The sequence below is a fragment of the Octopus sinensis genome, linkage group LG2, assembly GCF_006345805.1.
Source record: "Octopus sinensis linkage group LG2, ASM634580v1, whole genome shotgun sequence".
Lineage (NCBI taxonomy): Eukaryota > Metazoa > Mollusca > Cephalopoda > Octopoda > Octopodidae > Octopus > Octopus sinensis.
Genome location: NC_042998.1, coordinates 144,252,432 through 144,265,043, shown reverse-complemented (window position 1 = coordinate 144,265,043; position 12,612 = coordinate 144,252,432). Strand labels below are relative to the sequence as shown.

The following is a 12,612-nucleotide window of genomic DNA, read 5'->3' as shown; positions in this document are numbered from 1 at the left end:
CTGATATCTGGACGTCCCTGTTACTTATTTGCTTTATATATATATATATATATATATATATATATATATATATATATATATATCTGTAAAATTAATATGTGACAATTATTTGGTAGCCATGATAAAATTCTTCTATTTACATAATATCGAGGTCTCTTTCATTCTTTTGTTGTCTTACCATTTCTATCAATATATACATATATATATATATGTAGAGAGAGATAGAGAGGTGTAGGCATGGCTGTGGTAAGAAGTTCGCTTGTTAGCTTCCCAACTACCATGGTTTTGAATTCAGTCCCATTACATGGCACCTCGGTCAAGAGTCTTATTCTATAGCCTTGGGTTGATGAAAGCTTAGTGAGTAGATTTGATAGATAGAAACCGAAAGAAGCCCATCATATGTGTGTGTGTGTGTATCTTTGTGTATGTGTTTGTCTGCCACAACTGCCTGACAACCTGTATTGGTATATTTACACCCCATGTAACAGCAGTTTGGCAAAAGAGACTGATAGAATATATACCAGAGTTTACAAAAAAATTGAGTACTGGGGTCAATAAGTTTCACTAAAATTCTCCAAGGCAGTGTCCCAGCATGGCTGCAATCTTATGACTTAAATAAGTAAAAGATACAAATATATAATATATATATATATATATATATATATATATATATATATATATATATATATATATATATATATGGCGTTAGGAAGGGCATCCAGCCGTAGAAACACTGCCAGATCTGACTGGGCCTGATGAAGCCTTCCAGCTTCACAGACCCCAGTTGAACCGTCCAACCCATGCTAGCATGGAGAACGGACGCTAAATGATGATGATATATATATATATAGACACACACACACACACACAAGTATTGATAAGAGATAAAATTTGATAAGTGTCATTTCATGAGACTCTTGGACCTTGAGTCACTCTGTTGCTTCTTCTAAATATTAATAAAAATATACATATGTAGGCATTGCTCTGTGGTAAGAAGCTTGCTTCCCAACCACATGGTTCTGGGTTCAGTCCCATTGTCTAGCACCTTGAGCAAGTGTCCTCTACTATATAGTCTTGGGCTAACCAAAACCCTGTGAGTAGTTTTGGTAGATGGAAACTGAAAGAAGCCTGTTGTGTATATATATGTATATATCCATGTGTGTGTGTGGTGTCTGTCCCTTCCATCACCCACTCGACAACCAGTGTTTGGTGTGTTTATGTCCCCGTAACTTAACGGTTCGGCAGAAGAGACTGATAGAATAAGTACTTGGTTTAAAAAAGAAGCCCTAGGGTCAATTTGTTTGATTAGAATCCTTCAAGATGGTGCTCCAGCATGGCTACAGTCAGATGATTGAAACAAATAAAATATGCACGCACACACACACTGTATATATCCCTTAACACACACACCACAAACATATGTTGTGCATACTATTTATATATCAATATATAGTGGATTATATATCCACTAAAACACAGCACAGGCATACACTTCCCGCTCCCCACTTTCATTCACACACAAACAAACTGCAGTGCATTACACTAAAGCACCCAGACCCACCACCACATCCCCCACCCCAGCACCAGCCCTGTTAAGAGAGAGAGAATGTCCTAAATTGAACCAAGGTTTTACATGACCTCAGTTACTGCTGAACTGATGACTGTTTCACCTCAGCTCTCTCTCTCTCCCTCTTTCTCTCTCTCTCTCTCTCTCTCTCTCTCTCTCACTATTTCTCTCTCTCTGCTTACTAACCACTTCACTGGTATTATTAAAATGGTACTATCATCCATAATCAATAATAGAGATTAACTCACTACCATTATATTTGCATACACATATACAAACATACATACATACATGTATGCATGTAACCACACACACAAATACATGTGTGTGTCTGTATGTGTGTGTGTGTTTATGTATACACACATGTACATAGTTACACTGTAATTTTCTTACATAAAAGTTTTTTGATGAATTTGGCCTGGTGAATGTGTGTGTATGTGTGTGTGTGTGCACATGCATGCATTTGTGTGAGTTTGTGTGCATATACATTGATTTGTGTGGTATGTACTATATATATATATATATATATATATATATACAGGTGTATGCATATCCTTTCAAATATTTCTTTGTGCACATGAACGCACACATACACATGCAATACACACACTCACACATGCACTTACATATGTGTGTGTGTATATATATATATATATATATATATATTATCCTCTTCCCTTCCTCATGATCACATACTGTAGCAACAATCTCTCTGGCTTCTAACTGCTGTTAACTACTTCTAAATTTATATTCTCACCTGCCATGTTTGTAAATCTCAGTCTGTTGGATATTATTAAAAACAATGACTTGTATAAATTCTTCACCTGAGATTTTTTACCTGTTCTAGTCCTTTTGTGGTCTGGAACAATTCTAAGGAACTTACTTAACTTGAGTCTTGTTCATTAATCATGATACCTAGTGTACTCCAAGGGGTTGGTTTTCAGGTAAGATTACAGATTTTCTGTTATTTTTCTACTTTGTTTAATTCAATTTCGATTTTAATTAAATTTGGTTACTTTTTATTTTAGTTAAATTTTAATTAAATTTAGCATTACTAGAACTATTAATGCTAGTTCATGTATATTAGTAGTCGTTTTAATTGTAACAGGGCTAGCAGCAGCAAATTGTTAAGTTTTTGCAAGAGAACAGCATGAAAACCACTACAATGCAAGGAAAAATACAAAATTATAAATTTATTTAATAACCAAAACAAAAAAAAAACCCAAATAAACAAAAAACAAATGAATCTTTTTCATTTCAGAATTTAAATTTATGATAAAAGTTGGAGTATTAAATAAATTTATTTATCTTAACCATCAGCAATGTGGTGACTTTCATCTTTCTCTCTTTGTTTATATCATTGGGTCATATGTGTATTTTTCAATTTTGGTTAATGGCTGAATAGTTTTTATCGAATAATAATAATAATAATAATAATAATAATAATAATAACAATAATAATTCTTTCTAATTTTAGCACAGGGTCAGCAATTTTGTAGGAGGGGGAAGTCAATTATATTGACTTCTGTTCTTGACCAGTACTTATTTTAATGACCCTGAAAAGATGAAAATCCAAGTTGATCTCAACAGCATTTGAACTCATAACATAGAGAGCCAGAAGAAAATGCTGCTAAGCATTTTTCCAACATGCTAATAATTCTACCAGGTTACTGCCTTAATAATAATAATAATAATAATAATAATAATTGCCCTGATGCAGTACCAGGCAGTGGCTCTCATGGCTTCTGATCTTAACTGATTGGAAGTGTTATCGTGTACATTGTTTTGTCTTGGTATAAAATGATGTGCTACAGCAAATATTCTGCTCAATACCATAGATTTGCTTGTCAGTTGTTTGACCATAACCAGTTGAGCATGTCCCTTTGTGGTTGACAATATGTGCATCTCTGATCACAGGCAGAAGTAGTGGGGGAGCATCATAGCCATGTGTTGTGAGGGATTCTTTGGGGTTTGAATAATTCACCTCTGGAAACATGGGTGTTTCGTTCAACATTGTTAACCCTTATTCAGGGACCTTTTAAACGGGATGGGTTACTCGACCAGAAGAAAATTCTAACTGGGCCCCACCTGCTAGGTCATGTGCTGTTTATCTTGATATGAGCTCACCATGTCACGCACATATGGTTGTGATGCATGTGCCTGGTGTACCCTTATCAGACGGTTAGTCATGATGGGTATTCTGGGCTTCGTATATTTTACTCCAGTGTCACTTTGATGGCATGCACTGCTCTCTCACTCAATAATAATAATAAAAATGTTTTCTTTATTAACTAGTAAAGGGTTCACAAAAACATTGGGGATTATACAGGATGATATAATGTGGGGTTACATAAAGGTGCATGTGAAAAGAAAAGCAACAGCAATAATATGAATTTCAACAATGACTAATTTCCCTTATAATTAATAATTCATGAGATTCCCCTTGATGTTAACAAGCAGAACCTGAGCTGTCTCTTTTGGTAGATTTTCAGCCAAGGACAGTAGACAACTTTCAGGAATCTCTCTGACTAGGTAGTGCTATAAGTCTCCTCAGATTGGATATACAAATGGGTCTATGCTGAATATGCCCCAAACACTAGCTTAATAATAACAAAGTTATTTTACTAATTTTCTAAATTAATGGAAACAGCAGCTGTGTGTTTTAACAGAAATATGACAACAAAAAGTTAAGGACTGTAGGAAATTTGCTGAAAGAGATTTCTTTGGTGTTGTAGAAAAAAGCTGAGTGACTACAAAGAAGTTCTATAGCTGAATGGCTTATATGATTATTGATCTGTATGTACATGGATATGTGGTTAAGAAGTTCACTTTGCAACCAAATTGGTTTTGGGTTCAGTCCCATTGTGTGGTACTTTGAGCAAGTGTCTTCTATTATAGACCTGAGCTGACCAATGCTTTGTCAGTGAATTTGGTGGATGGAAACTATGGAAGTCTGTCATGTTATAATATATGTATGTATGTAGAGGTAGGATGTGCGAGAGGCATAGAGATACATTGGTAATGAGAATAAAGACAAAGAACAGTGAGTCTTACATATGACTCTGCATTCTGATGATGTCTACCACTACAACTGGTAAATAGAAATGATCGTAAATGTACTATTACTACCACTTTTATTTACTAATTAATTAAATTAATGACTTACTAGTGCAAACAACCAACTTCTTCCTGTTATTTTTCCTCTATTTTCTTCTTGCATATGTATGTATATATATATGAATGCATATGTATGTATGTATATATATATATGTGTATGTATGTGTATATATATATATATGTATGTGTGTGTGTGTGTGTATGGGCATCCAGCCATAGAAACCATGCTAAAACAGACACGGAGCCTTGACAGCCCTTCAGCTGGTCAGCTCCTGTCAAACTGCCCAAGCCATGCCAGCATGGAAAACGGACATTAAGTGATGATGATAGTGTTGGTGGATATATTTATTATGTCACACTGCTTGACAATCAGTGTTTGTTTGTTTATGTCCCTGTAACTTAGTGGTTCAGTAAAAGAGACCAAAAAATAAGTGCCAGGCTTAAATAAAATGTATTGAGGTTGAACTGTTTGACTAAAACCTTGAAATGGTACCCCAGCATGGCAATAGTCCAATGACTGAAACAAGTAAAAAATAAAGGACATGAGTATATCTAAGTGCATAGCCAAATGGTCCAGGAGATTGCTTTGCAACTATAAGACCCCAGGTTCAATCTCACAGCAAGGCATTTTGGGTAAATATCTTTTACCAAGCCTTGTGAGTGAAATTGTGTAAATAGAAACTGTGTGGGAGCCCATTGCATGGATTGTACCTGTAATGCAAAAGATACAGCCTTGTCTTACACACGGTGTCATACTGGTTCTACCTGAGAATTATGTTAAGGATACCTGTGGAATACTCAATAAGCATAGACTGAAAGAAGTCCTCTCCACCCCTCTCTGTATTCATATATAGAGGGTTGGCCAAAAGTCACACACCAAAACATTTGACATTTTATTTATATTACGTAATTATTACTATTATTTATTTTGTTCATCATGTCCATGTATGTGTGTATTCATTATTTTATTTATTTTATTCAGTTATAGAAAAACTGAAGCATGTCTTTGACAATTCCAGAGTGTATTGAAACTTATTTTGTGCATGACTTTTGGCCCACCCTGTATATTCACACACACACATGTGATTGTGCCACTTTGTCTTAGCATCGCATAATAGTTGTAAAGGAGCATCACTGTTATATAAGTAGTGTAATTCATGTTTTGTGAAAACATGTCCAACCAAAGGGAAATATTACCTTGCTCTGAAAGAAGTGAGGGTTGATGACAAGAAGGACATCCAGTTGTAGGAAATCTCCATCAGTTGAATTCTATCTGCATGGAAAAGTGGACGTTGAAATGATAATGACAGTATATAAATATGTAGGTATGTATGCATGTTTGTGGAATTTTGTGTGTGCATGTGTGTGTGTATGTGTGTTTGCATTTCTGCTTCTCCTTTTGGGTTACAAGCAGTGACTTTGTTGTCATTTCCTGTCATCAACTGGTTTTGCATTTTGATAGCCGTGAAATTAGAGATCCTTTACTTGAAAAACATCTGTTAACAACAGGAAGAGCATCTGGCTTTAAAACAATGCTTCAATAATATATTCATCTAACCCATGCTAGCAAGAAATAACTGCCCCCACCAAAAAAAGAAAACATGGAAAGCAAAACCGGAATTGTAAATTTAGCTTCAAATTAATATACTTATCTTAGCCATCTTTGTCTATTTGCATTATCAAATTCAGTTTAGTTATATGCTAATGTTCATTGCAAATTTATAGTTATGCCAAAGTTTATAAAGTCTGGACTTGCAAATAGTGTTGCGCATGGATATGCTGCTATTTCAGCATTAGTTAAGAACTTGCATCAAACATCTACCACTGTTTGAGCTAAATAAATAGGCTTGCAAATTTAGCTCCAAGTTTCATTTTTACTATTTTTGTGTTAACCTGTTTGGTGCATTCATTACATTCATTGCAGTTTTACAATAGCATTATTGTGAAACTTTACAAAGTTTTATAAGGGCAGGCATATACTTATGTGTCGATGCATGCATATATATCTATGTACATGTACCTGTATGTGTGTATGTATGAGCCTGTGTTTGTGTGTGTATGTGTACATGTGATAGTGTGTGTGTGGTTGTGTATGTATGTGTGTAAATATATTGTTTACAAAGTAAAGTAGGAAGAAAAATTTCCAACAATAGAGCAGCGATAATGTTAATATATTATATTTAAGATTTGTGTCACATGATCAGGTGAGAAGGGGGGTAGTCAAGGGTGGGTTGTTAGCAGTAGTGATGGTGGTGCAGTGGTCATTGTCGTTGTTGTCAAACAGAGATTTAAAGTTTAATGAGCAAATATTTTGACATTTTAATTGTTCGAGCAATTACTGTATAGTTTATGGGTGTATTAAGTGTACTAATTTTAAATTGTTGTTTTCTACTTACATATTAAATCATGCGGCTATTGAGTATCTAACTAAAATAAATGAGCGAATAAAATGTCCGACTATCATATTATTAATTGTTTGTTTATGTATCCTGCGAGTGATTTGTTGTCTCTAGTCAGGGCACTTAATTTTATATACTCATTCACTCTGTTGTGGTGTGTTTGATATTATTCACATTTCATCCACTTAATGTGCAGTCTGTTAGCAATATCTTATAGTATTGTGTGTATGTGTGTGATAATTAGGAGTGCACTGAGCAATACTGAATGAAATATAGTTAGGTACATTCATGTATATATTCAGACATGGAAATAAATATGTTATGTTGGATGAACTGTCTCAACAGAAGAAATTCTGTTGAGTCTCTAAGGAGAATTTATTCTGTCAAGATACCTTGTGCAACATATTATTTTTACCATATCCAAGTGAAAGCACACAGCTTAGTGATTATGGGTATTCAGCTCACAATCATAAGGTTGTGAGTTTGATTCCTGACAGTGTATTGTGTCTTTGGGCAGGATGCTTTATTTCTTTTCATTCCAGTCCACTCAGCTGGCAAAAATGAATTGTACATGTAATTCAAAGAGCCAGCCTTGTCGCATTCTGTTTCACACTGAATCTCCCTGAGAACTATATTAAGGGTACACATGATTGTGGAATTCTCAGCTGTTACACATTTATTTCATGAGCAGGCTTTTCTGTTGATCAGATCATCTGGAACTCTTGTTGTTGTAACCAATGGAGTGCCAGTTTTTCCATATCTAAATGTACATAAACCTGTTAAACATGACTGTACATTACTATATATCTAGATATATATTTACTCTTTTACTTGTTTCAGCCATGTGGCTGCAGTGATGCTGGAGCACCACAATGCTCATCATCATCATCATCATCACAATCTCCTTCACAATGTTCCTCCTCCTCCTCATCATCATCATCCATACAGGTACTTCATGCTGGTATGGATTGCTCAGTTTGAGAGAATCTGATGAGTCCAAGGACAGCACCAAACTCCAATGCCTACTTTGATATGGTTTCTATGGCTGGATGCCCTTCCTAATGGCAACCATTTTACAGAGTATACTGAGTGCTTTTTTTTCTTGGCACCAGCATTAGGGAAGAGTGCCTTGTAGCTTTCAAGGCTAAGAACTTAATGTAGCCCCTATAACTGGAGAAGAATAGGGAAAGTAGGTGATGATTCTAGGTGGAGGTATGAGGGATGGTAAGATGAGAGGCTAGTAAGAGTATCATAGGGAACAGCAAAAGGGAAAGGGATTAGTGAGGGGTTATTGCGAAAAGAGGGGAGAAGATTGGGAAAAGTTGAAAGGTGATAGAGTGGGTTGTGTTGTAGGAGTATATTATTCAACATTATAAGTAACAAGTATGAAGAATACGGGAAGGGGACAGGAGGAGAGGAATCTTGAAATAGTCATTGAAGGTATTAAAGGTGTGGGGATCATGAGAGTATATGCATACACACACACATTATGGGGTCTCCCATTGTTAGGTGACAGATGGGGGTTCTGCAATTTCTTGCATACAGATGATTTATTTACTGTGATCAAATGTTTGTGTTTACACAAGTTCATTCCTTCCATCAAATCAACATTGCCTGTGCAGGTGCACAGTCAAAGCTTTGGTCACCACTTGCTCAAGGTGCAGTACAGTAGGATTGAACATTAAGCCACATGGTTGGAAAGCAAGATGCTTGACCACACAGTCATTGCTAATGTCTCTTTGTTCTTCTGAATGCTCCATGTGCTGATCTCTCATTCTCTTATCATTCCTTCCATGTCTTTCATGAAACTCTTTTTCTGATTACATTGCTGTACTTGAGAAGGCTCATCTACCACAATAGAATTGAGATCCTAAGACCAAGGTGCCACAGAAAAAGGCATTGGTGTGGGTGCTGATGTTACTTAAAAAGCACTGGTGATGGTGCCACATAAAAAGCAGCCCGTAGTCTCTGTCGAACGGTTGGCATTGAGAGGGGCATTCAGCCATAGAAACCAAACCAAAACAGACTATGGAACCTGGTGTGGCCCCTGGCCTTACCAGTTCCCATCAAGCCAGCCAACAAATGCCAGTATGGAAAATGGACATTAAATGATGATGATGATGATGATGATGCTCCAATATAGCTACAAAGCACTAGAAATTTCTCCCTAATTATATTTCTACAAAAGTTGAAAGTTAAACCTAAATCACATTTTTATCATCAGTCAATGATAGGATGGTGTAGAGGGGTGGTGAGGCTAGCAAGGTCATGAACTTTCCATTTCTTTCTCTTCTGACTAAATAATTTAAAAAGAGAATCATAAGAAACAAAGGAAAACCTGTTGTGCATGAACCATGAAGAGGTTGATGGTAGTTGGTGTTGAACTGTGAATCATTGGACATACACTACTGAACGGCTATTACTGATTAGACATCTGTCTTTGAGATGTATTGTGCTTTCAAGGAAGAAAACAGTGTGATGATTCATGCTAGTAGAATATAAAGAGAGAAGTGTGTGTGTGTATATATATATATATATATATATATATATATATACACACATATATACATATATATTTATATATATAGTTAATCCAAACATGAAAACACAAAGAGAACAAGTATAGTGTTATATATATATATATATATATATATATATCCTCACTTTTTCTGTCTCTGTGTCTGTCTGTCTGTCTCCCTCTCTCTCTCTCTCCCTCTCTCTCTCTCTCTCCCTCTCTCCCTCTCTCTCTCTCTCTCTCTCTCTCTCTCTCTCTCTATATATATATATATATATATATATATATATGATGAGATGTAATGGCAAAGTGAGATGAGGTGTGATGGTGTTTAATCAGACTAGGTATTATTGTTTTACAATTGAAATTATCTATTTCATTTTTGTATTTGGTTTCCATGATTCTTGATGTAAACTCATGTGTTGAAACAGATTTTGTTGTATCTTGGGAGGGTTATTATGCCAATAACAAACACGCACACTGGTTTAGTTTCACTTCTTTTATTATTTGTTAATTTGTTTAACAAATTAATTATTTATTTGTTAATTGGTTTAGAAAATTAAGTAATCAATTGTCTGATTAATTGTTCAATCAACCAGTTAATTGTCTAGGCTTGTCAAAGTTCTTTTGTTGCTGCTATTTACATCCTCATCAATGACATACCCTCTCTACTCCAGGGCATGTTATTGAAGAGGTTGTAAATGGTAATGAAAGGACTTTGACAAAACAACTGGTTGATTGAACGATTAACCTTGTAAATGGATTTGGTAGATGGAAACTGAAAGGAACCCTGCAGTGTGTGTGTGTGTGCATGTGCATGTATGTTTATGTCTCCTTGTTCTGACATTCTTGTGATAGTTGTAAATGAGTGTCACTGTCATACATGCAGTGTCATAAATTTCCAATATTCTGTGATTGTAGGCTATGGGAAATATTAACCTTACTTAGAAGCAAGTGAAAGCTGGCATCAGGAAGGGCATCTGGCCATAGAAAATCTGTCTTATTAAATTCCATATGACCCATGCAAGTATGGAAAAGTGGACATTAAAATGATGATGATTTTTTATACATACATCTATATACATAAATGTGTAATGGTGTCTGACTGTCTGTGTGTTTGGGGTTACTCTAACTTCTCCCACATTGTCCAACTGATTTTAATGATTTTTGGCACATAGGTAGATCACATGCCCTGAAGTTCAAATAAGGCTGGCATGTTTTGAAAACTCGATAATGCTTAGTTGGCATCGATTTTTGTGAGCTCGATCAGGCGTTTGAATGGAAATTCCCATAATGATGTTATTTTTCCTGCAGCTTTTGCATTTTTTGCCCAGTTTTGATGAAAATTGATGAGTGAGTGAGGCTCGTGGCTGTGAGTTGATGTCAGTATATGGGTTGACAAAAAATCGATAATTGCATCTGAGCAGTGGTTTTATAAAATCAATAGGCTTTTTGCGTGCAAATACCCTTAGGGATTTTATTTTTGGCCGTAACTTTTATATTTTTTATGTGATTTTAATGTAGGTAAATTTTGTGGTGGGGGAGATGGTAAAGGTGTTTTATAATTCAAAAGGGCATAAATGCAAATAAGCATTTCCTTAGAGACATTCTTATCAATTTTGTAGAAATTTTATATATGATTACAATTCATGTCCATTAGTTGATGCCAGCATGAAGAGTTGACAAAAAATGGATAATTGCATATGAGCAGGGGATTTTAAGAAATCAATAGGCGTTTTGTATGCTATTACCCACAGGATTAATATTTTATGCTGTAACTTTTACAGAATTCATTTGATTTTGATGAAATTTGACATTTAGGTTCATGGTCAGAGTCATGTAGTAGAATTAAAATTAAACTGGTGGAAGGTAGAAATCATCAAAATTCACTCACAATAAAATAATGAACTGATTTTGAAGAAAATTGACCCATGAGTAAAATTAAGCACTTTGACATATGAAACATCGATTATTCATATAATGTATTGGGATTTAAAAGTCAATGGGATATTTTCATGTAAATGGTCACATGGATTCTATTTAATGACATAACCTTAACACTTTTCTTTGGATTTTGCTGACATTGGACGCGCTGATCAATTTTGTACAGAGGGTGGCATTTGGGGCAAGAAATAAACAAACATCACTCTCAATATGTCGAAATACATCCAAAAGTTTGACTGTAATTTCAAATGGTCCAGTATGCAGGAGTATGTCGAAAGCATTAACTGGGTAATAATTGGCATGAGGAATGTAGATTTCAATACAAGGTCAGAAATGGGCTTAACTTCAACACAGTAAACATGAGCAATGCCAGGCCCAACAGTTAGTACATACATACATATATAAATACTTGCTTATATATATATATAATATAACAAGATGCAGTTGAATGAGGTACTTAAAGGTGAGGCATCTACTTAGGCCAGCATAAAATGCACTCACAACAATAATAGATGAATACCAACGTTGGTACAGAAGTACTGCCAGAATGATATTCGAGTAATATATACAGTTACTTGGACCCAACTGAATATATAATCTGCTCTTGAATTATTCAGACGTACATTTTATTAAATATACAGTCTATAATATACTTTGGAATATGTATACTCGTCCCCTTAAGACCCAAAATAACGTGGTGGTGGAACAATATTGTTGACAGGGCTATTTAGACAAAAGAAACAGGCTTGGAAGGCCTGGAAGAACGGTGGTAGCAGGGAAGTGTATCAGTCTGCCAGAAGGGAAGCCAGGAGACGGTCTATCTAGCCAGAGGGGAGGCAGTAAGGAAAAATTTGCCAATGTCCTGCGTCGTGAGGATGAAAGACTTGAGGTATTTCGTGTTGCAAGACAGTGTGTGAGAGAGAATCGTGACGTGGTAGGAGAGAAATGTGTTCGCATGGAGGATGGTTCACTTGCGTTAATGAGGATGCAAAGAGAGAAGCTTGGAGACGCCACTATGAGGTTGCTGAATGAGGAAAATGAATGGGATAAAGAGAGTCTGCCGAATGTCG

The 12,612-nt window shown here is 35.6% G+C and overlaps 1 protein-coding gene across 8 annotated transcripts in view; it reads left to right on the top strand.

The window, feature by feature from the left end:
* The window catches only part of LOC115222300 (E3 ubiquitin-protein ligase NEDD4), a 349,242-nt gene that overhangs the window by 72,281 nt on the left and 264,349 nt on the right, over positions 1 to 12,612 (top strand). The window contains exon 1 of one of the 8 annotated variants that reach the window (XM_036499991.1): positions 2,343 to 2,511. The exons of 6 other annotated variants lie outside the window; for them this stretch is intronic. In XM_036499991.1, coding sequence (XP_036355884.1) covers positions 2,476 to 2,511 — 36 coding nt within the window. In that variant the 5' untranslated portion in view covers positions 2,343 to 2,475. Of the gene's footprint in view, positions 1 to 2,342; positions 2,512 to 12,612 lie in introns of those variants that run through there. One more of the 8 variants, XM_036500005.1, reaches the window with a different exon arrangement.